Below are 25,867 nucleotides of genomic sequence, written 5' to 3'. Positions count from 1 at the left end.
GTTGTACAACAACACCATGCAAATGAAAACAGATGGCTCAAATATTTTTGTTTGCGCGTTGCAGGGACTTTTCACTTTCCAAGAGACCAAACATCGTTCACAGACTGCTTAAGTTATTTTAATGAAGAAGAGAAGAAAAAAAAAAAAAGCATGAGGTAAGAAAATGGTCTGATAGATCGTGTGCAGAACATGCTAATCAGCAACAAAGGATTGTTTGACGTGACGAAGTAAAAAATAAAAATGCGAGCGAGAAAATGTGCGAAGCAAAACGAATGTACACAGCTTTTCTTCTTTGGTTACAAATATGATCAAATTCACAGCTTCTTCCCCTCCCAATCCCAATCCCAATCCCAGATTTGATAAAGAATGTTTCAGAATTGAAAACCGGAATTTAAGTCCTCAGGGAAAGTATATAATAAAATCCAACAGAAAAAAATACTTGATAACTGATGCTCACCTGTACAACTGGCTATACTTATAATACTTTACAATCTATACACATGTACATTCACACCCCCAAACCAATTCACCTGTACAGGACTTGTGTGCATCAGCGACGTTGTTGAAATCACCTTTAGTGTTGGAACTGTGCCATGGGGACATTATTGCCTAAAACTTATTATCTTACATTTCAGAAACCCAAAGAAAGTTTCTATATATATATATATATATTTATTTATATATAATAGACCTCTGTTACATTGTTCAATTTACATTATGAAAATAGCAGCCCTCTAATAAATATATGCAAACAGTAAAACTAAACAGACGAAAGGACTTAATCATGCACGCCGGCTCTGGAAAACACACCAATCTCCCAAGCTTTTCCATGCTAGTTACCCTCCATCACTTCCAGTGTTAGCTTCCAGCTAACTCTCCATTTTACCGAACTCTCTCCCAATCGCCTGCACCAAACGGCAATCTTAAGAGCCGAACCAAATTTGCTTCTCCCAAAATGATTGTCTAATACTGGGAAAGCCAAGGAGCAAGGATAGTCGAAGCATGGCTCTCCGCAAGTGGCAAACGAAAAAAATCTCCTTTGCAGGTTTTTTTGTTGAGTTTTTATGCAAGTCTCCAGAGCCCTGTGAAGGTCTTCACGCCGTGGACACGTTGGGTTGCGGGGGCAAGGCCACGAGGTCGCCTCCTTCCTGCAGGACTGCGTTGGCTGGCGTCTGTTGGGGAGAAGTGCTTCCGGGGACGTTGTTCTGGGAGGTGAGCTGAGTCAACTGCTCCGTGTTGGCCAGGGACTTTAATACTGCGTTCTCCCTCTCCAGGACCGAGTTCCTCTCGTAGAGCTCCTTGATCTGCTCCTTCAAGACCTCCACCTCCTCGCGCACCGCGTACATTAGATGGCTTTTCACGAGGTCCTGGAGAGAAGAGCAGGACCGTGATTAGGAGCGCGCTTCGGATGAGAGCGCTTGGAAATGTACTTTTTTGTTTCTTATGGATTTGAAAAGCTTTTCAGCCAAAAATTAAAAATGATCCCATGATTTACTCTCCCTCAAGCCTCATCCCAGGTGTGCATGACTTTCATCTTTCAGCCAAACTCAATATGAGTCATATTAAGTAATATCCTGGCTCTTCCAAGCTTTATAATGGGAGTTTTTGAAGCCCAAAAGAGGGCTTAAATATGTTATGAAGTTGTAAATGTGGATATTTTTTACACAAATGCATGGCTGTGCTTCAGAAGGCCTTTATTAACCATGGATGTGCTTTTTTGGGTTTCAAAATCTCAGGTACCATTCACTGCCATTATAAAGCTTGGAAGAGACAGGATATTTTTTGATATAACTCTGATTATGTTCGGCTTAAAAGAAGAAATATATATATATATATATATATATATATATATATATATATATATATATATATATATATATATATATATATATATATATATATTAAGGGTGTCACGATTCTCCAAATCCTCGATTCGATTACATTTTCGATTCTAAAGTCACGGTTCGATTCGATTCTCGATTTGTTTGACTGTAAAAAAATTGCATCACAATAAGTGTATTGTGATTGTCACTAACATTTTAGTAACTAAACTGAATTTTATTAGGTTTAGTGACAACATGTTACAATGTTTACATGGTACAATTTCTGGAAAGCTACGCTTTTTTTATTATTTCAGTTCAATTCAATTATTGTGATTTGATTTAATATTGACTCATTTGGATAAATATTAGGTAGGCTACACAATAGGCTTAATTTGTCTCAAAAAAAAAAAAAAAAACTCACCTAATGCTGTAAACATACAGAGAGCCCTATCAGCTGGTAGTAGGCTATTATGCAAGGTAAAAAAAAATGCGTTTTTGCGTTTAACTTTATTTAATGATATAAGTAAAAAATATAATATGTAATACAGAACACATATTTAGCTAAATACTCTCTATAGCTATTTTTTTCTTGCCAACTACGTGCTTAGACTATATTATGGTCATTAAATGGCTTTCCTGAGGTAAATGTGACATAATTGTTCTCCAGCTATGTTATTGACCTCTTCACGCTGACGAAAAACACTGATTGATCGATATTATGTATGAGTAATAAACATTTCGGTAAGTTGTACTGTATCTTTTAACAGTGTTCATGTTTTTCTTTACTATTAGCTAGAGATCGATCATCGCATCTTCACGTGCGCTAGGGACCTGTCACGTAACATTTACAAGCGCCAAAACGGTATTTATTGTTTGAATTTTGTATTAAAATTGACAGAATCTGAGGGCTGAGATTCCTCTTTGCGTTGCGATTTTTCTGTGCGTGAGAGCGTGTGAAAAGTGTCAAATGCGTGTGTCTCACGGTGAATGCGTGAGAGTTTGCAGCTCGACTCGCTGCACTTCAACACGTGGGTTTTGGTTTTTTTTCGCTTCGGAAGCCGAGCTGACGTGACATGGGGGCGTGACAGCATCGACGATTCCATTTTTTTGATTCGATAATCGAGATTGAGCATTAATTTCGATCGATTTCGATTTAAAATAGAAATCGTGACACCCTTAATATATATATATATATATATATATATATATATATATATATATATATATATATATATATATATATATATATATATATATATATATATATATATATATATATTATATATAATCATAATCATTACATTTTGGGGAGTCGCATCACATGACCTTACAACCTGAACTAACCTTGCCTTGTCATGAAAACGTCAAATCATCTGAGATTTGTTGAACTTGACGCCGTCATGAAGGTCTTCAGGGGGTCATAAATTATCATCTCCTGACAAGTATTTTATTGACGTTTCTTTCCTTTATGCCTCAAGTAAAATAACATATATATATATATATATATATATATAAAAAAGAACTAAAATACTCACCATAGCTTGCTCTATTTTGTTATCGATGGCCACAACACTGGCACCAGAGGCACTGCAGGACAAAAACAAAAGACAATGCTTTAGATAAAGAAGAAACGAGTTTGCATTGGTGATCTCAATCTCAAGTCCTGTCAAGCAAGTTACAGCATATCAGTTTAATCACACTTCTAACGAACTGCCAACTATTCATGTGCAATAACTCAGAATTGTAAATCTAGATGACATTTCCTTGTTGTGCTTATCAGCACGTATCCTATAAAACCATACATTCAGTGGTACAAGATAAAAATCAGGGAATGCACACACATGTCATCGCTATACTCCATTGCCCATTAAGAAACATATTCAGAATTTGTGCATAAATAATGGAGTTATGAAGGTGTGATACTATATATATACCAGCAGACAGCTGATATCCAGCAAAATTCTCATTGTTCCTGATGTTTACAACACATTTAAGTCCCCCTTTGGTGAAAATAGTTTTTAAAATGTATATGTAGTGTTTTTAATATGCTTTAAGACAAAACATGTGCAAATTCATAAGCCTATACCATTGCAGAGTATTTTCTCCTTAAAACTGCAGTGAAAAACACGGTTTGAAATCGCTGGTGTTTCTGACTGGTGTCATCGACTGTATAATTCACTCTTCCACTTCTTCTGGATCAGTTTCTGGTTCAGACATACACTGTATAAGTCTGAATTAAACCAGTATTCCCACTTGCCACTGAGCAGCGTTTACTACAGTAAAGTGGGTCAGGTATTCGGAGCTGGTGTGAGTGCTTGGAGGAGTTTAATTTGCATATTCATGATTACACCTATACTGAATGAAGCAAGGGTTTAGAGTTACATTCAAGCTATTTCAAGGCATGAATGTTTTTTTTTGTTTTTTTTCACATTTAAATGTAATTTTGGTGATCAAATATTAAATTATTTACTAGAGGGACTTTAATTTAACTGCTGTTGTCTTATTTACCATACCTGGCACCATATTTACCATTTTTATAAATACATGTTAAATAACGTTTATGTTGGCAAAACAAAAGAGTGACCGAATTTAAAATAAAAAAATATTTAAAATAAAATTAAAAACGCTTCAATGTTGTTGTTAGCCTTTCAGACACGTGTTCTTGCTTTCAATCTACGCTAACTTCATCACTGAAGACGCGCGGCACATCATGTGTCATGAGCATTGCGTTAAAACAAGTTAAAACTGTCCAACTTTACACTTTAACTTCGAGTAGTTTTTATTTATTTTTTGCGATGGTCTTGAGTCTTGATTGCAATGCGCTGCGTGAGATCTAGTTTATTCAAAAACGTCAAGGCTTAAATGTAAGTTTTAAATAAATATACTAGTCTTAAGCAGCACGAGCACGTGTTTTAGTATAAGTTAAGCGTACAACTTTCAATACAAGCTTTTAGATGTGTTCATGAGTGCAATTAGTTCACGCTGCGTACGTGACATTCCCCTCATTCCACAATAAACCCAACATGCACGAGTCTAATATAATAATCATATTACATAGATACACCTTTCTCACAACTATGTTCTTTTACGTAGACATACAACTCAAATAAGTATAAAAAGTAAGTGTATCTTCGGAAAAAGCCACCCGAAGCACAAACACATCTCAGCAATAACTCAAGAGTCTACCTATATAAAACATCGCGCGATTTAATTCCGTTATGAAATCATAACATTTACCTGCATCGTGCCCTGTATGATACAAGTCTGGCGGAGTAAGTAGGAGAGGATCCGGGGGAGTACGGTAGACAATAGCTCATTTTGCAGCGCATGTTGGTGATCAGTTAGTCTCAGATGCAGAAGTGTGTGTTAGTAGTGAAGGCGCTCCTCAGGATTTAAGGGATCTGTGGTCTCGGGGAGGGGGCGTGGCTTCGGAGAGGGGCGGAGTCACACGTCTTCAGCACGTTCCACGCGTTTTGGTGTTTTTGGAACGCTGTCGCGCATGCGCAGAAGCGCCGCTTCAGTTTATGCCTGAACTCGCTCCTCTCTATCCTGCTTTCTTCATCGCGATTGTTTTATTAAACAAGATGTATATTGCACACAAACCATACAGATGACTTTTCAATGCATTTTAAGTAAAAACATTTAAACATCTTACAGTAGAAACATGAAGATTTAAGGGGAAAAAAAGAAAACTTTTATTTTCAGTACATATGCTTAAATATGTTTAAAAAGGAAAAGTAGATCTGCATCTCTATTTACACAGATGGTTAACATGCACAAACCTGAAATACATTTCAATTTGGTTTAAAGGTGAATAAACAGCATTCCTCGAATCTTACACTCATAACAGAATATAAACAGACACAAAAGGGTCATTTTCCTGGGATTCGGTGCCTTTTGTGTCCCCGTAAAGATCATGATCGTACTGCTTTCAAATGTTGAACAATATTAATGTTAAAGCTGTTTTAGTCATAAATAACACCATTTGAACTCCAAGCATATTGAAGTTGAACATGAGACATTTAGCAGCATTTTGAACCACCATATCAGCATTTCTCCTCGGTCCACCCTGTTATTTTTGAACACTTTCTCTATAAATTAAAGTATAAAAAAAAAATGTAATGACATTATATCATAAAGCTGTCATCACTTCTTTTGGAGGGAAATCAACTTGGGCGAGTGAGTGAGATCCTCGATAATTTTAACAGTCTATTTCTACCAATTTATCTTTCAAATTTGATGTGGCCAACTTTAGTACGTCCACCCTGTTAAGGGAAATATGAAAAAGTTAGTAGAAAAATCATAATTTTAATATAAAAATATTTTATCATATTTAATAAACCTATGTTAGCTTGTTTTTGCTCATTGGCTGATTTTAGGTCAGAATGTCCACCCTGTTAAATCAGAGAGAGAGAGAGAGAGAGAGAGAGAGACACAGAGAGTGAACTTATGTTTAAAGTGTAAGTAATGCATTTAAAGTTATTTGTCAAAGTTTTAATATTGTTTCCCATCTAAGTCCAGTTCAAAATAAAGTAAAATGGTAACTGGTTGTCCATAAGAAATCATCCGTCCATCCATCCTTTATACCACTTGTCCACCCCTGTTAAGCCATTTTTTTTTTTTTTTTTTTTTACAATAATTGTATAAAATCAGCACAAAAAAAACTAATATTTCAGTGACAATGAACATTTACAAGAGTATCAATATTTGTATTACATTAAAAAGTTAACCTTATGCTTCAATGCTTTTCATTTGTTATTTTTCTAACAGGGTGGACATTTTTGTTTAATAAATGGTTACATTTTATTTGAATATTTTTTCAAATGCTTTACATCACCCTATCATGACTAAACAAAAATTTCTTTATGATGGCCAAAAGGCACCGAATACCAGGAATGACCCAAAAAAACATGGAATATAAACAATGTTTTTCAATCAAATGTATCTGTACAGTGCATTCAAGGACGAGGACCACGAGAAGTCACCAGTCTCCAATTTAATTGAGTGCCCTCAGTGCTCCTACAAACAAGCTGAAGACTTTTCTGGTACACGACGTGCTTTCTAGGACTCATCCCGGAGTCAACTCCGACAGTAACAGCACCCTGATCAGAGAACTGGACCACAGGCACGTAAAACACACACATGCATGCAAACCCGAACATGCACACAATAAAGGCGTTTCCCAAAGTGCATCAAGTGCCTTTAACTTTCACAATCCTGTGCAACTAAAGCCAGCACGTTCCTTCAGGCTGTAAACTGCTGTCAAGCTTATCTCAGTCTACAAGAATCCTCCATTAAATGGCCGACGGTGATTAGAACCATTCATGTGTAAATCCTAATTTCATGAATGCATTAGCATTAGAGCAGGGACATCACTTCTGCTCTAAAGTTAAAGTGTGAAAGCTGCAATTAACCCCAAGTCGTCTCTGGTGGCCACTGCGTCTTTGTTGCCAAGAAGACTGGCTGCGTATGAATACTGCGTGTTAGTCTATATATACACCAACTGACTATATAAACCTTTCTAAATTTGGAGTTGTTTACCCAAATACGACCTTTAGGAAAGACTGTCCGGATTGTACACAATTACACAAGTTTCCACAAGATCCAGAGGTCTACTTTCTAGGAAACGAATCAAATAAATGCCTCATGCCTCAATCTCACTGAATTTGCACTATAGCTGTTGCCATAAAATGCAGTGGCTTAACTTGGAAGTCAGATCCCTAATCTTTCAAAAACTAAGTGGATATTCAAGTTTTTTTTTTTTTTTTTTTTTTTAAGTCATGAATTTATTTAAAAATACATACATGTTAAAATATTGAATGCCTCTGATGATTATATGGATTCACAACCTCTGGCACTTGATTAACAGACGCAAGTTGTTAAGAATTATTTGTACACTTTTTTTGCTGAGTTAGTTAGTATGAATTAGTGGTCGACCGATATATCGCCAAGGCCGATATTTTAACATTTTTCAAAGTTTTCCTGATTGGCCGATGTGTTGGAAGTGAGACTTTTATTTTGACGGCGCTCCAGACTTTTATTTTGACTGGCGGGTAAATTTGTGGCAATAGCCAACAATACATCATTGCATGGGTCAAAATTATCGATTTTTATTTTATGCCAAAAATCATTAGGATATTAAATAAAGATCCTGTTCCATTAAGATATTTAATAAATGTCCAATCGTAAATATGTAAAACATGTATTTGTGTGAGTGAATGCAGAACAGTTGCGAATAAATGGACAACTTTAAAGGAGATTTTCTCAATGTTTCGATTTTTTTGCACCCTCAGATTCCAGATTTTTAAATAGTTGTATCTCGACCAAATATTGTCCTATCCTAACAAACCATACATCAAAGGAAAGCTTATTTAATCAGTTTCCATATGATGTATACATCTCAATTAAAAAAAATTGACCCATTTTTGGTCCAGGGTCACATATCGGCTTTATATCGGCCACCCTGCTCTCTAAGATATCGGTCGGCCACTAGTATGAATGAGCATAACACACCTGTAAGTCTTGGGATCATGTAGTTCTTGCAACATCAATAGACATGACATCATCTTATCTCATTCTCAGCGCCCTGTTTTACACCGTAAGGTTTATGAGTGTGATGTAGTAGATTATATCTACATGTTGCATCGTGACTAACAAACACAACTTGAATTCCAGTCTGTTCCAGCTAACTTCCTCCTGTATAAATGACTACACTGGGGAAATTCAGGAGAAAAGACTCTGAAATTAGTAATAAAAACAAACAAGGATGTATGTGGAGAGGAACACGTACAAACAATTATTCTGAACTCAAAGGGAATTCATATAAAAATATATATATATTTCCATCTCAAGTCCAAACTTGTTTTTTAAATTTGTTTCCTCATGTTTTAATGCCACTCAAACTTTATTGCCAATTTCCATGGAGATCAACAAGTTGAAATACTATAGAAGAGCAATTTAAAAATGTATATAAGGTATTAAAAGTTCGCTTTGGACTATAATGGACTCAGGGTTGACGCGGTTCCTTCAGAGTGTTTGCTAAATAATATTTGCTAAAAATGAATATTTTAAGAGAACTTAACCCTCAAATCTACCAACATTTGTTGACCCCAGCAACAGAAACCCCCAGAATGTGATTCCTTCCTTCCTTTTGTAGCAATCATGTGCTAATGATATGATTAGTAAAAATATGTTAGCTGGACATTTGGTGCCAAGGACAAAAACAGTGAAATTAGTTTTATTGTCTATTATATTATAATTATCTTAAATAATAATAAATAAAGAATAAAAATAAGTTCATGTTTTATGAATTCAACTGTAGACTCATACTTCAATAATTTTTATTTTATTTTTTGTTTAAAAAGTTTGTTTCAATAAACCATATGTTCAACCAAAAAAACCCTATCTGTTTTCATTCATTTAAGGGTCACTGTAGCTGATGATTATAATAAAATGATTGTTTAATACAATATACCGTGAAACTCTCATACCGTTACAACCCTAAGTTAAAGCTATCTTTTTTTGTTTTATCAGCATTAATGACAGACACATATTAGGCTGCTGTCACTTTAAGAGCTAGTGCACGTTATACTGTTGTGCGTTCTTTATCAGCTGCTTATTTAAGACATTGGCCTAACCGACTGTGTTTACAGGGATACTCGCATATATTCATTTAATCAAAAATTCGCGGTTTCGATTTCGATTTTGCCGGGATTCAGGATGTTTGCTAACAGCTATTTCCAACTTCTTTTTATCCCTAAACGAAGAACGAAAAAGACCTCTGCTGTGAGTATATCAGGGCTTTTAAACATCACCGTTTCAGCCAGTTATTTTAGCCCTTCAAAAATACTTTTGTTGCCAAAATTTGCATGCATCTCTACGAGAAACTTTTAACTTGAGCACTTGGCATTTCAGAATGGCCTGTGGTGCGTGAGATGCTGCAAACAAGAAATAAAGATGCAAGTGCAACAGTCAAGCATATAAATATGAGTGTTAGGCCTATATAGGTATATAACAGTGTATAAGCATATATTTACATAGAAATACAATGGAAAAGCAGCGGAGTCAAATGAGAAACCGCGGTTTGAAATGCCGTGCAGTCGTTCAGAGGGTCTCTTCCCCTGTAAGGCATGTGAAGTTTATGTAATTCCTTCAGCTTTAAATCAAAGCCATGAGAGATTCATCCTCAACACCCATTTGCTGTAAACAAGTCCAGAGTCTTGAGAGACGCCGCTAATTAACTCGTTGAGCTGTTGCATAATGTTTTGGGACAGGACACAGCTGGCCTAGAATCAGTGACCTCCTACCGCTGGTGGACTCATGTGGATCAGCCAATGGTCCTGTTACGCCTCCATCCACACGCTCTACAACAGGCGCCTCCTGCTGTTTGCCGATGTGCATATAGTAGCTTAGTTAAAGCTTATTTAAATCTGCAAGCATTCATTGTTTAATGGGGACAATTAGGATAGATATGCTGATGAGTCTCAACACTATGAAAACACTTTTTCAACTGAATAGTCATTTACTCACCTTAAGTTGTTTCAAATCTGTATGAATTTCTTTCTTCTATTGAAGACAAAAGGAAGAGATTTTGAAGAATGCTGGTAACCAGACAGTTGATGAACCCCACTGTAATAAGTAGGAACTTATAACCCAACTTCCATAGTAGGAAAAACTATACCATCAACTGTTTGGTTACCGATACTTTTCAAAATATCTTCCTTTGTCTTAAATAGAAGAAATAAATTCATACAGATTTGAAATAACTTAGGGTGAGTAAATGAGGACAGAATTTTCATTTTGAAGTGAAATATTTCTTCAATGAATCAATCTAACATTGAATCATTTTGCTTGTCAAACTGTCCGACAACCCCATACACTTAGTCAGCTGTCAACAGTGCAAAAGGCAAATGTCAAGGGTAGTGACGTAAAGGCCAAGTATGGAATTTGTACATACTTGGAATTTCTACTCTGCATTTAACCCATACAAGTGCACACACACATTAGGGAGCAGTGAGTAGTGAACACACACACACACACAAGGAGCAGTGGGCAGCCATTCATAAAGTCAAGTGCACATACTCAATGCCAAGCACATGGTGTCCAAAAGAGGGGCTCTTAAAGGGGTATTTCACCGCTGTAAAGATGAATGTGTATTTAAATTGAGTCATTTATGTAGAAGAAATGTGAAATCATTTTAGAAGTTGGTGCCTTCTAGACTGAGAAAAGCCAGAAAATGTATTTTTTGGCTCATGTGGATGAACGACAACAACTCCCAGAATGCACTTGCCACGCCTACCGGCCACGCCTACCGGTTACAGAGGGCAGTATCGGAAGAAATGATACAACTAGGCTACTAGTCGACTGGAAACTGAAAAGACGCCGTTTTATCGTTATTTTTTACAGTCAACTCAACTTCTAAGAATACACTGATTTTATTGAAGCAAAAACCAATCTTAAGTAAAATCCTTTTCTTTAATAAAAATTGGATGTAGACTCTGGATTTGCTGTGAAGTATACAGCTTGTTTCTGTCAAGGTCTCCCAACAGCATATATCCCAGTTGAGAAATTGGCTATTTGCAGGATATTTTTTTTTACTTTGATTACATAACACAGTTCAAAGTTCTGTCATTAACCAAGGCTGGCTATTTTTAGAAGTAAATGCACAATTGAACTTTACCTGTTGGATAAAGCAGCTTCTTGATCTACTTCGGACAAGCTATAGAAACTAGTTCATATCTTTGCTCTGTTGGTTTCTTTTATGCAAAAATAAATAAATAATTAAATTACCAAAATTAAACAATGTCTTATTTGAACTCTGACTTTTAAGTGGTCAGCAATGTGCTTCAATTAGCCAGTCAATGCAGTTTCCTAGGACATCCGAGAGAAAAAAGGTCAAACCAATTCAATTATTCATCAGGTCCAACTGATTGCATAATCTGAATTAGTAAGGAAATCTTTACAAAAAGAGAAATGGGGGGTAAACATGCAGGATCACCAAAAAAAAAGTAGCTTCTGTTGAACCAAAACAGCGATATTTGGCAAACTGTCCAAATTGCTCTTTTCACTACAAAATAAGTAGACTGATAACATGTCAGGGTAAAATAAAGCACCATAAGAAGTTGAGTTATGGAAGATTTTCAGTAAATCACTGACTAGATTCATTGCATGGAGAAGGGCAGCTTGAACTTTCTGCAAAATATCTTTTTGTCTGGCAATCAAAGATTAGATTTTATTTATTTGGGTGAACAATCCCCTCAAAATAACTATTCAGGTCACACTTCAGATTAGGGTCCAATTTTCTCTATTAACTTTTGCCTCAAACTCCTAATTACTGCTTTTTATTGGTTAGTAAGGTTGTTAAGTTTAGGTATTGGTGGATTAAGTGATGCAGAATATGGTCATGCAGAATAAGACATTAATATGTGCTTTATAATTACTAATAAAAAGCTAATATGTATAGTAATATGCATTCTAACAAGCAACTAGTTAATAGTGAGAATTGGACCCTAAACTAAAGTGTTACCAATATTCTACATTCATTTGCAAATATAGGCTATTTTAATTCTGGAACAGCGATGACTCACAGATATAACTGGCGGAATCAGAATCACTAATAACTAATTATACAAAAAATGTAATGGCACTTGATGCAAACACATGAGTAATGAGTAAAAATGCAAATATTCTCAAACAAAAGCATTTTCATGGAAACTGCCTGTAACTAAAAGCCCTGGAGTGTTTTGACGAAGATAAAAGAGCAGGATAAATATTCAAATAAGACTTATCGCACGCTTCGCTTGTACCATAAATACTGTCAGAGAGACGTCAAACTAATGACAAGCATCAAACACACGAAACCTGTCCTAATGATTTATAAAAATTATTCTCATACTTTTCCTAAAAGTGCTGCAACCACCAACAAAGCTGTTAAATTGTTTTATAGTTTTGCATACAATATGTCAATTTGGTTCATCTAATTACAGACATGAAAACTGGTCAGGGGTAAAAAAAAAAAAAAGAAAAAAAAAAAGGCAAGAAGGATACGGCATATATATATATATATATATATATATATATATATATATATATATATATATATATATTACACATTTTAAAAAACAAGGTTACCAAAGTGCTGCATAAAGAATATATAGAAAATATAATAACACATATAAAATAATAAAACATAAAATATGGGGGCCATTTTAACGTATGGAGGCAAGAATTTACACAAAACTAGGGCTGCAACAAACAATTACTTTGATAATCGATTAATCTAACGATTATTGGAACGATTAATCGACTAATCGTCAATTATTTCGCTGACTAATCAGTAAGTTCGGAACGATTATTCAGCCTTTTCAATTAGTTAAAACACTGAGTTATACATATTCTAACTATAATATAAAAAAAGAAAATCACTTCAGCTTTTGAAATGGTTGTTTTAATGAACTTTGAGCAACTAAACAGGTCATTCTCTTTAAGTTTTCAGATTTCTGTCCAACTCAAATCACACACAAATGCATGCAAATTTAACATTGGTTAAATATTCGGTTCTCTTTCAATAGAAAAAAATAAACAAAAAAAATTATCAGCTGCATTACAGACAAACTTAAGGCCCTTTCACACTGGATGCGTAACGAAAAAGCGAATAGTTCGTGTGCGAATAGTTCGCGTCAAAACCCATCACATGAGCCGCGTAAACACGGTCTCTATCTCTATCTTTGACGATTAGCTTTCTATCCCAAATGTAGTTTAGCCTGCTAGCCTACACAGCACAGGACTATACAACAACTAAAACTATCACACAACATACTCACAGTCGTGATAACCGAGTTGGTTAGCAATGCTACGCCACACAATCATTGTCCTTGTAGTATATGATTGGCTGAAGTCTTTTCTGTCGCCGCAAAAGGAAAAAAAAAATCGACATCGAAACGGAAAAAAAAAAGTCGTTTTTTCGCCGCAGCACATTCGCGTTCGGTGTGAAAGCACTCATTACACAAACAGCTGATCAAAAAATAAAACCATCGCGCAAATTATTCGTGCGTAAAAATCGCATCCAGTGTGAAAGGGCCTTTAAACTGCAAACAATTATTATAAGAACACAATTTAAAAAAAATTGACAGCTGAGCTGACAGAGACATTCTCATTCACCTTTTAATTTACAGTATAAAAAAATAACTGACATGATATTGTTCATAACATCTCTTTTTGTAAGTCTTCATGAATATGGAACAAAATACAAGCAAGTGATAAGACTGTAATAACTAATAGTTATAATAATAAAAACAGCCCTGACTCCTAAGCTCGATCAAGCTTTATTCTATGCAAAAATAATCATCACATTACTGTAATTATATTATTATTGTTAATATTATTGCTATTATTAGTAGTATTGCATTCTCTAAAAAGAGATTTACTGCTAGTTATTTACGTTAGCTCCAGCTGGAGAACATTCACCTCTCACCGGCTCGTCTCGTGCCGGGTTTTTCCTCTTTAAGTGCTTTAACATGCATGTTGTGCTCCCACGAAAAGCAAGTTACGCTTTGCATGTATTGCACACGACAGTTTGGGATTAAAACTGGGACAGGGGGGGATTAAAAAAAAAAAAAAAAAACTTGACCAAAACCACTTATTTTTGTCGAATAAATGAGAAGACAACACATTACAGACTGTTTTTACGAGCGCTCATGCTTACGGTTGCTAGATTTCAATAATTTAAACCCCAGTCAGAGCTTTTCTGTTAAAAGAGCATGTTTTCTACCCGGTCTTTTCAATAACTGGCAACCATAGCTTTATATATATATATATATATATTAGGGGTTGCACGACTACTGATTTCTGCTAGTCGATTTCTTATCAAAACAATACTCGAGTTACTCGACTACTCGTCGTTCATGCTACTGTAAATGAAATAGCTAGATCTTATCAATAAACATTTATTAATTCATAGCCTAATGCAACAATTACATAAGTAAACTCTCAAAACATTATAATTATGACATTTCATTTTTAAATTTTCATGTACAAGTCTAAAGCCAAATAAATAGCCGTTCTTGCCTTTCATTTCAGACGTCTGCTTCTAGGGGCCGTTCACATATCGCGTCTTTTCCGCGTTCAAGGTCATTATTTCAAATGTAGGCGCGCGGCGAGCGCGCTCATAATGAAAGAAACATGGTGCGCTAGTTTTTCCAGGCGGGTTTTTCCTTCTCATCTCCAGAAATATATCTAGTAGTAAAGCTAATGCAAGGGCTAGAAATAAATGAATCCTTTGCTGAATGATACTTCCTCGTCGTCATCATGGAGAGCGCAAACTAAGATGGAATGTTTATCAAGATGTACTTATCCAGCCTATTCCAATGCCATTCCAAACAAATTGATTAAATCTATCAACCAAATTAATCTAAACTTCATTTGGAGAAACAGACCACATTATTTGAAGAAAAGCGATATGGTTAAAGACACTAAGGAAGGAGGACTAAAAGTTATTGATTTTGACTGCCTTAATGGAACCTTAAAAATAAATTGGTTAAAATCTTGGATCAAACACAGCAACTCCTTTTGGTATTGTATTCCAATGACCTTATTCATGAAAATTGGGGGATTAGAATTTCTTCTTAGAGCGGACTTTAGTGTTAACAAACTACCTATATCATTGTCAGAGTTTCACAAACAAATACTTTTGTATTGGAAAATGTTATACGTACATAACTTCTCACCCCACACATCTGTACTCTGGAACAACAGATATATTTTGCACCGCAACAGATCTCTGTTCTTTGAGGATTGGTATGGGAGAAATGTATGGTCTATGGCCGACTTAATGGATACCAACGGACATTTTTTAAATTATGAACAATTTTGCATCAAACATAATTTCAAACCCTTAAATTCAGACTTTACTAAATTACATAAAGCACTACCCAAAGGATTTGTCCTTCTAACAAGAAACATTTTGGCATATTACCCGATACAACCACAATTGGCCCCACTATCAATTCAAGGGATCTTTGTTTTGGATAAGCAATGCACCAATCACTTTATTAGAAATTGTTTTATTGATTTTCTTTATCCTAATATGCAAAATAAAAATAACATACTACAAAAATTTGATAAAGTGTCAATCATTAAACTAAGAACAGTGTATCTAACACTCCCTATACCTCCTAAAGTGAAAGAAACACATTTCAAAGTAATGAACAACATTTACCCCTCTAAAGAATTACTGAGACTTCGCTTTGGTATAGATGATAATACATGTACATTTTGTGAAATTGATGTCGAAACTACGAACCATGTGTTTTTCTCATGTAATGTGATACAGATATTTTGGTGTGATATACATAAATGGGTTAAGCAACAGATATCTTCATTCCCATCCTCTATCTCCTGTGATGATATAACATTTGGTTTGATATTACAAAGCAAGGGTGATGAGCTCTGTACTAATACAATTGTATGTCTAGCTAAATTCTTTATTCACAAATGTAGAATTGTAAAATCATCTCCAAATTTGTTGTTTTTTTAAATGAATTTAAGCTGTATATGAAATCCTTAAAAACTCTGAAAAGTCCTAAAGCACAAAAAATATATGATACCCTAAAACACTTCCCAACTGAGGTTAATAGCTGAACAATGACTGAATTCTCCCCTTATGTTGTTTTTTTTTTTTTTTTTTTTTTTTTTTTTATTATTATTTATTTTTATTTGAATGTCTCATCCTCATTCTTGTTACTAAGACTACATATATATTTACTGTTTGTATTGAGAGCTGCTCCCTCTGGCTATATTTTTGTTGTATCTTATTCTGAAGAAACTGATTTTATGCAGCCATGTTTGTTTGTAATTCTTGAAATTTTCAATAAAAAAAAAAAAAAAAAAAAAAAAAAAATCATGGAGAGCGCAGTTTGGTTGCATAGCGACGACAGACGCCGCAGGAGCGCAAGCGCTTGTAGGAGACAGCGGCACAGCCACGCGCGCTTTACACACGTTTTTAGACGCAATATGTGAACGGCCTCTTGCAGAGTTGGCCAATTACAATATTTTTGTCATCCTTGATGAAATTCTTCCACACATCTGACGTGTGTTGTCTGTTGGTGACGTTCGACATTTTTAATTCATTTATGGTTAATGGACGCTCGAGTAGTCGATTGTTTCCGACAGCGTCGAATAGTGGTTGAAGTAGTCGATCTATCGACTACTCGACTAGTCTATGCAAGCCCTAATATATATATATATATATATATATATATATATATATATATATATATATATATATATATATATATATATATATATATATATATATATTCATTCTAAATGATCTGGATGAAGCGCGGATGATCTGAAAACACAGACAAGTAAGGCTACGTATACATTAATCCGGATACATTTGAAAACGGCGTTTTCGTTTATAAACGCTCTCCGTCCACACTAGCGTTTTCAGGCATTTTCGGACGTTTCAGTGTGGATGAGAAACTTTTGAAAAACGCCTGAAAACGCTAAATTCACCTTTACTGCGCATGCGTAAAACCCCACAAAAGATCACTGATGTGATTCAGATGGAAAAATAAATGAAGTTCTCGCGCAATTCTTCTGACGGGATCATTTTATTTAGTAAAATATCTCCCCATTCACTGATGCGGTCCAGGTCGCACGCAGTCACCATATGTTTGGTCTAAAACGCTAAAACTGCTCTCATGTATTGCCGCAGGACAGCAAATGTGAGTAAATTCCGTCATCTTTGCAGGACTGTGATATGAAGAGTGTGCAATGTAGAATTATGTTTAGCAACAGTGTTAAAGTGAACAGCACATAACAGGCACAATACCGGTATAAACATGAACATCTATTGGTGCAATATACTAAATTTACGTCATCGTTTTTAAATTGATTTACATTTACTACAACGCAAAAACGCAGTTTTCAAATGTATCCACTTTGGAGTGCGTTTTCACAAAGCTTCGTTTTCATTAATAAAAACGCCGTCTCAGTGTGGACGGAAGGCCAAAACAGAGAGAAAAATATACGTTTTCAAATCTTGAAATCCGCGATCTTCATTTAAGATTTTCATTGAAAAGATTCTCACGACCCCCCACCAAATATTTTTTCATCGGATTTGCACAAATCAAGTAGGTGACACATTTTGACCCAAAACGGCGAATTTCGCCGAAAGGTGAGGAGTTTTCATGCCTGTAATTATGAAAACTCTGCAGAAATTCAGGTGAGTCACAGCACAATAAATCAGTCATTCAGACCTGCTTACAAATGCATACGGGTCACAAAACAAAAGGCCTTAGATTTTTGTTCAGGGCAATGGCTTGACTAGTGTAAACGGTTGAACACTGCGCTTCTGTGGGGACAGGAGCGAACATGTAGCAAATATCAAAAATCTGACATGAATACCATACCATCCTTCCCGCCAGAGTTATGAGTCACGCTAATGTTCAATCTCTCTGGCTCGCTGTCAGCACAACCCTCCCTTTGATCAAGAACCAACGACTTCTCAATCATAATCAAATGTCAATTTGTGCCTTTGAGGTTTAAGAAAGCCCAGTACTCAATGTACTTTAAAACCACATAAAAAAACAAATATATCAAAAAGAAAGAGAAATAGATCAACAAATGACACATTTTAATCAGACATTTACCAAGGACTCTTAGAGCCAATTACTAATCTGTTCAGGAGCTTAATTAAGGATGGGAAAGACTACATGACTTTAAGTCTGAACAGATTTTAAAACACTAGGCATCATACACTTGCACACTTTTTTAATGTTACAGAGGAAAAACGAGCAAGGATCACACACACTACCAGACTTTCAGGTCGTTCCGAATGCAACAAACTCATGCAAAATAGTTGGTAGTAAATGCATGAAAAATGGTGTTGAAAAATTCTCCAATTGGATGGAGACTGAAATAAATCTGTCCAACATACCAATCGTGATTTTCAATTAAACCTGTCAAGTCAAATATGCTAGCTCTGACATTTGGGAACTAGCGTAGACTCGCCCAGACTGTAAATCAGGGCAAAAATGTGGGCAAAAGTTGTGTATTCTGGGCTTTACTGAGGATACACATCACATATATCTCACATAGGCATTATTTGTCATATAGGTTATATTATATTTAAAATCTTATCAAACTAGTTCTGCCGGAAACTGAACCATGAATGAGGAACCCTGACATAGAGATGTGAAGTAACGTCATACATCCAAAGGTTGAGAAAATGTTTGCTGCAACACACTCCGGTCCACTTGATTTCTTACCGACACAGGTCAACCTAAATCACTCAAACATCTTCTTGATCAGTCCTTTCTTGTGTGTATGACGAGTGCCTTTAAAGATGCCAAAGCAAAACCTGTCAACAATGGACCATTTTCACATTTCCAGGGCTCTCAGAAGTGGAAGGAGTCATATTTGGGGTAGACTAGTGGTATAGGATTATCTATCAACAATGCTTGCTGGGTTCAAACATGCCACGATCGCGGTTATAATTTGGAAGTGACTGTCTCTTAATTTATCATGATATGATGGCTTACATTTCATTTTGTTGGTGTTGCGCGTCATACATTTTGCAACCCGGCCAGTTATCACCATATTCCACTGAAATTGAGCATTTATGTGTAATGAGGATTTGCATTTGATCACATTTTGCTTTAGTTTGGTGATAACTCTCACACTAACTGTGCTGTTTGCTTGTTGCATTTCTTGTCAAGGGTAGCAACTCGTGAAGTATTCAGTCATGAAAATACTCAGGCCCTGGAATGCTCAGGTAAGATGATGTCAAATTAAAACCTCCTTCTGTACGTGCTGTCTTGTCTTTGCTCAATTTAGCTTTTTATTCCCGTACACTGAAGTGTTGTCAAAAGTACCGACTTTTACCAAAATTTAGAAAATGAGACGATACCAGCATTTTGAGCGCTGTTGAACGGATTCTTAAACACCTGGTTGACCTTTGTGTTCACGTGCTCAACGTGTCTGTGATTGGCTACAATGGTCAACGTTTTCAAAGCAGGCGTCTATCAGCGGATCCCTAATATATCCACTGATGGACGGATCTGCTGATAGATGCCGCTTTCTATCGTTCCTGTGTGTATCTGTGTAAGCGCTCGGTGAAGAGCGTCAAGGACAACATGTTTTTGAAGCATTGATCATTGTAGCCAATCAGAGACATAGGCTATGTTGAGCGGGTGAATTTAATGGCCAATCAGAGACATATGTTGAGCGGGTGAACACAATGGCCAATCAGAGACATATGTGTTGAGCATGTGAACACAACGGCCAATCAGAGACATATGTTGAGCGGGTGAACACAAGGCCAATCACAGACATATGTGTTGAGCATGTTAGTCAGGTCCCAAAATAGATAAATAGCCCTGGATAAGATGCAGTAGGCATTTTTGAGGAAAAGTACTTCAAGTGTTGTTTCTATATGATTTTTAGGTGCTGAATCCATTTCTGCCGTATAACAAGTTGTAAACATCACTGTTTTGGCATAAACAATAAAAACAAAATGGCTGCCAAAAAAAAAAAGTTTTAATGCATTTGTTGCAGTTTAAACATTAAACATTAGAACTAAAACTATGCATTCTCAGAATATTAAAACATGTAAACAATGAAAAAACAACATTAACATGAAAGGGATAGTTTTTAATGGCTGCTGGAATTATGCCAAGGTACACTGGGAAGCATATATCAGTGGAAATATGCAATTATGCCCAGCCCGAAGGGGGGGACTTGGAATACACATGACCCCAGGGGGCTGCATATTGAGAATCACTGGGGTGTCCAGCTGCAGGTGGAATATTTCAAACCCAGGGGTGGCAAGGTAGCTTGCCGAGGGAAAGACACATGCTCAGAGAGGCTTACAGTGGACTACACACGTGGGGGTTGCCCAGAGGCCGTGTTAGGTGTCGCCCAGCCTGCAGATCTACATATGTCTGTTGGCGAGGCGCCATGCGCTAGAGCCCAAGAGGATGCCACACTCCGGGTGGAGCAGGCCGTCACATCAAGGGGGCATGGTCGACCTTGCTGCTGGTAAGCCAAAGCAATGGTGTCCACTATCCAGTGAGACAACCTTTGCTTGGAGAGAGCCTTTCCCTTCAGCTTCCCACCATGACAGACAAAGAGCTGGTCTGAAGTCCTGAAACAATGCATCCTGTCTATGTAAGTATGGAGGGTGCGTACTGGACAGAGCTGTGCCAAGGCTGGGTCTGCGTCCTCCAAGGGCAGCGCTTGCAGGTTCACCACCTGGTCTCGAAAGGGTGTGGTGGGAACCTTGGGCACATATCCAGGCCGGGGTCTCAGGATCACGTAAGAGTTAGCCGGTCCAAATTCCAGGCACGCTTCGTCACCCGAAAATGCCTGCAGGTCCCCTACCCTCTTGATGGAGGCCAATGCAACCAGGAGCACTGTTTTCATTGACAGGAACTTAAGCTCCACTGATTGCAGAGGCTCAAAGGGAGCACTCTGCAGGGCAGTTAAAACCACAGAGAGGTCCAAAGAGGGAACGAGAGGAGGGCGAGGAGGATTCAGTCTCCTCGCTCCTCTCAGGAAACTGATGATCAGGTCGTGCTTTCCAATGCACTTACCATCAACTGCATCATGATGTGTGGCAATGGCGGCACCATACACTTTCAGGGTGGAGGGAGACAACCTTCGCTCCAACCCTTCTTGCAAGAAGGAAAGCACGACACTGATCGGGCCTTTCGTGGGTTCTTTAAGTTTAGAAGAACACCAGTTGACAAAGAGGTTCCACTTCAACGCATAGGCATGTCTCGTGGACGATGCTCTAGTCTAGCGGAAGTGATGGTAGCCACCACCGCTGGTGGTAGGGTACTCAAACCTGCCTCGTCCCATCCAGGAACCACACATGGAGGTTTCAAAGATCGGGACGAGGGTGCCATAGGGTGCCCCGTCCCTGAGAAAGCAGGTTCTTTCTCAGAGGAATTGGCCAGGGAGGTGCTGTCGCGAAGAGTACTAGTTCTTGGAACCAGGTGCGGTTGAGCCAATACGGGGCAACCAAAATTACCTGCTCCTCGTCCTCCCTGATCTTGCGCAAAGTCTACGTAAGAAGGCTCACTGGGGGAAAACGCATACTTGCAGAGGCCCCGCGGCCAGCTGTGCGCCAGTGCATCCGTGCCGAGCGTGCCCTCGGTCAGGGAATAAAACAGGTCACAGTGGCAAGAGTCGTGGGAGGCAAACAGATCTACCTGTGCGTCCCCGAACTGATCCCAAATCAGATGAACCGACTGGGGATGGAGTCCCCATTCTCCAGCGAGAGGCCGAAACCGAGACATATCAGCTGCACGGTTCAGGTCTCCTGGGATATAAATGGCTCGAAGCGACCTCAGATGCTTCTGACTCAATATGAGGAGGTGGCAGGCGAGTTGCGACATACGGCGGGAGCGCAGACCACCTTGTCGGTTGATGTACGCTACTGTGGCGGTATTGTCTGATCGGACTAATACGTGCTGACCCCTGAGCAACGCACAGAAGCAGTGCAGGGTGAGACGTACAGCCAGCAACTCGAGGCAATTGACATGCCAAAGGCGCTGGGGTCTTGTCCAGGAGCCTGCGGCAGCATGTCCATTGCACATGGCGCCATAGCCCATTATGGAGGCATCTGTTGATACAACAACATGCCAGGAAACTCGTTCTATGGGCACTCCAGCCCATAGAAAACTGAGGTTCGTCCACGGGGTGAAGGTCTGAAGGCAGTCACTGGGACTCGGAGCGTGCCTTGTTGCCATGCCCACCTCGGGACTTGATCGCGAAGCCAAAGCTGAAGCGGTCTCATATGAAGCAAGACGAGCGACGTTACTGCGGCTGCGGATGCCATATGCCCCAGGAGCCTCTGAAATAGTTTCAGTGGAAACGCACTCTTGCCCTCGAACTGACGAAGGCAAATTAGCAGTGACTGCGCGCGCACGCACATGGCGACCGAGTCGATTTCCATACCGAGAAAAGAGATCCTCTGCACGGAGCAGAGTTTGCTCTTCTCCCAGTTGACTCGAAGGCCCAGACAAGCTAGGTGCCGCAGCACTAGGTCCCTGTGTTCGCAAACCTTGTCTCGAGAGTGAGCTAGGATCAGCCAGTCGTCGAGAGGAACAAGGGCTGCCTCGACAACCTTTGTGAAGACGCGAAGAGACAGGGCTAGCCCGAAAGGGGGAACCGCGCACTGGTATGCCTGCCCCTCGAATTATATATATATATATATATATATACTGGTATGCCTCATTTGCATATGTAAACATGACATTTCAGAAAACTTGTAATACAAAAAATGTCTGTCTCTATGTAAGTGAAAAACTGGAAAGGTTTTATGGTGATATCTATAACTTAAAATTTTTACCCTATCCACCTGTAGTGTTTTGGCTTTGAATAATGCACCTATTGTTTCAATGACAATTACAAGAAAATGGGACCCTTATTTCAATGTTATACGATGGATCCTTATTCAGGAGACATTGAACTTTCTAAAAATGTGGTATAACAACTTTTCCTCAAAAATGCCTACAGGGTTACACAATCTTGAAGATTCGGACCTGACTATGTGAACACAACGGCCAATCACAGACATATATGTTGAGCATGTGAACACAATGGCCAATCACAGACATATGTGTTGAGCATGTGAACACAACGGCCAATCAGAGACGTATGTTGAGCGGGTGAACGCAATGGCCAATCAGAGACATGTATGTTGAGCGGGTGAACACAACGGCCAATCACAGACATATATTGAGCGGGTGAACAAGGCCAATCAGAGACATGTGTTGAGCATGTGAACACAACGGCCAATCACAGACATAAGTGTTGAGCATGTGAACACAATGGCCAATCAGAGACATATGTGTTGAGCATGTGAACACAACGGCCAATCAGAGACATATGTTGAGCGGGTGAACACAATGGCCAATCAGAGACATGTGTTGAGCATGTGAACACAACGGCCAATCACAGACATAAGTGTTGAGCATGTGAACACAATGGCCAATCACAGACATATGTGTTGAGCATGTGAACACAACGGCCAATCACAGACATAAGTGTTGAGCATGTGAACACAACGGCCAATCACAGACATATGTGTTGAGCATGTGAACACAACGGCCAATCAGAGACGTATGTTGAGCGGGTGAACGCAATGGCCAATCAGAGACATGTATGTTGAGCGGGTGAACACAACGGCCAATCACAGACATAAGTGTTGAGCATGTGAACACAACGGCCAATCAGAGACATATGTGTTGAGCATGTGAACACAACGGCCAATCAGAGACATATGTGTTGAGCATGTGAACACAACGGCCAATCAGAGACTATGTTGAGCGGGTGAACACAACGGCCAAATCACAGATATATATGAAGAGTTCGGTTGCAAAACGCGATAAACGCCATTTTTTGACATTTGGATTTTATTATTGGAAATCACTGTTCAGATGTACCTTAATCTATGTGTGAATTGCTGCCATTAATAAGATTTAAAAATGTACATTTTAAGCCTACTACAAAATGTATTTTTTCACAAAACGCGATATCCGCCAGCCCAGTTTCTTTACAAAGTGCGATATAACGGTTAGGCTATAGAACGTTCAGGATGCTGCGCGAGCTCAGGATGTCAAGCGAGGAGAGAGTCACCGCCGGTGAAGTGCTCCGAGTTTGCTCAGTGATTTAACGATAATATCAAAACATAAAACACATATTTTTAAAAAGAGGATTCAATAGGCTACCTAAAAAACGTTTACCATTTAATTGTTTATACTGTAGGCGGCGAGCTGTCAGTCACGTAGGCTACGTCACTGATCAACAGCTGTCTGTCAGTCAGAGAATCAAAGCTTCAGAGTCAAGCTAACGTTATGGATCTGATCATACAGGTTTGGTTTTCAGCAGCGGTGTGGAAGGAGCCTCCACTCTTTCTGTAACAAGCTACAAGTCGTTTATCTAACTAACTTAATCTTACTTATCTAAATTGTAACCAATCACAAATAGTCCGAAGCTGTTTAAGGATGGTTGAAACGATAAACATCCTGCAGTTTGTTTGCTCTGACAGCTCAGCTAGCCAGGCAGCGCAAGGTTTTTTTTTTTTTTTTTTTTTTTTTTTAATGCCCACTGTCCCTATGTGAAACACAAGCATACAGACGTCCGTACGTTGTTATCCGACCTTTTCATTCAGGGACTGCCCTGGATTACTGGCACACGCCAGAGTCACATTATGTTTATTATGGCATTATGTTTTTGAATATTATGAATATTTACGATTAATTGATAAATTATTGTTAATTTTCCCACTGATGATCCAAAAGATTTCTTCAATGGTATTACAGTAGTAGAATATAGCCTATGGTGGATATATAGGAAAAAAAAAAATGTTATGTTGTGTATGTTCTGGCCAAAACTAACTCAGAATCTTATTATTATTAATCAATCTTTGTATATACTATTCCATATATTTATGATGTATTTTTTTTAACCAATTTAAGATGTTTAACAATGTTAAGATAAATATGTTGCATTTTGGCATGGTTTTTGACTTATTTATGAACTATTTATGGACATAAAATTAAATAATAAATATCCTGGATTTGAAGAATATTGTGTCCATGGCCTTCACTGAGCTCAAGTAATAGTTTAATGTACAAAAAATTGTGAATGAACTTGACTGTTGATGTCTTAAATAATAATGTCAAATAACCAACATTTCTCAAAATGAATATATCTCGTTTTGCAACGAAACTCTTCATATGTTGAGCATGTGAACACAACGGCCAATCAGAGACACATATGTTGAGCGGGTGAACACAACGGCCAATCGCAGACATATATGTTGAGCATGTGAACACAACGGCCAATCAGAGACCTATATGTTGAGCATGTGAACACAACGGCCAATCAGAGACCTATATGTTGAGCATGTGAACAACGGCCAATCAGAGACATATGTTGAGCGGGTGAACACAACGGCCAATCACAGACATATATTGAACATGTGAACACAACGGCCAATCAGAGACATATGTTGAGCAGGTGAACGC

At 37.9% G+C, this 25,867-nt stretch overlaps 1 protein-coding gene across 3 annotated transcripts in view; it reads right to left on the bottom strand.

The window, feature by feature from the left end:
- Window positions 1-951: 951 nt before the first annotated feature.
- The window catches only part of tsc22d2 (TSC22 domain family 2), a 40,795-nt gene continuing 15,879 nt past the window's right edge, over window positions 952-25,867 (bottom strand). For 2 of the 3 annotated variants that reach the window (XM_081385126.1, XM_081385127.1), the window contains 2 exons: window positions 3,359-3,410; window positions 952-1,367 (listed from right to left, as the gene is read on the bottom strand). In XM_081385126.1, coding sequence (XP_081241252.1) covers window positions 1,095-1,367; window positions 3,359-3,410 — 325 coding nt within the window. In that variant the 3' untranslated portion in view covers window positions 952-1,094. The remainder of the gene's footprint in view (window positions 1,368-3,358; window positions 3,411-25,867) is intronic. The other variant, XM_081385128.1, reaches the window with a different exon arrangement.

The sequence above is a fragment of the Scardinius erythrophthalmus genome, assembly GCF_964197995.2.
Source record: "Scardinius erythrophthalmus genome assembly, chromosome: 14".
Taxonomy (NCBI): domain Eukaryota; kingdom Metazoa; phylum Chordata; class Actinopteri; order Cypriniformes; family Leuciscidae; genus Scardinius; species Scardinius erythrophthalmus.
The sequence above is the reverse complement of the archived record's forward strand: the minus strand, read 5'-3'. Positions and strand labels throughout refer to the sequence as shown.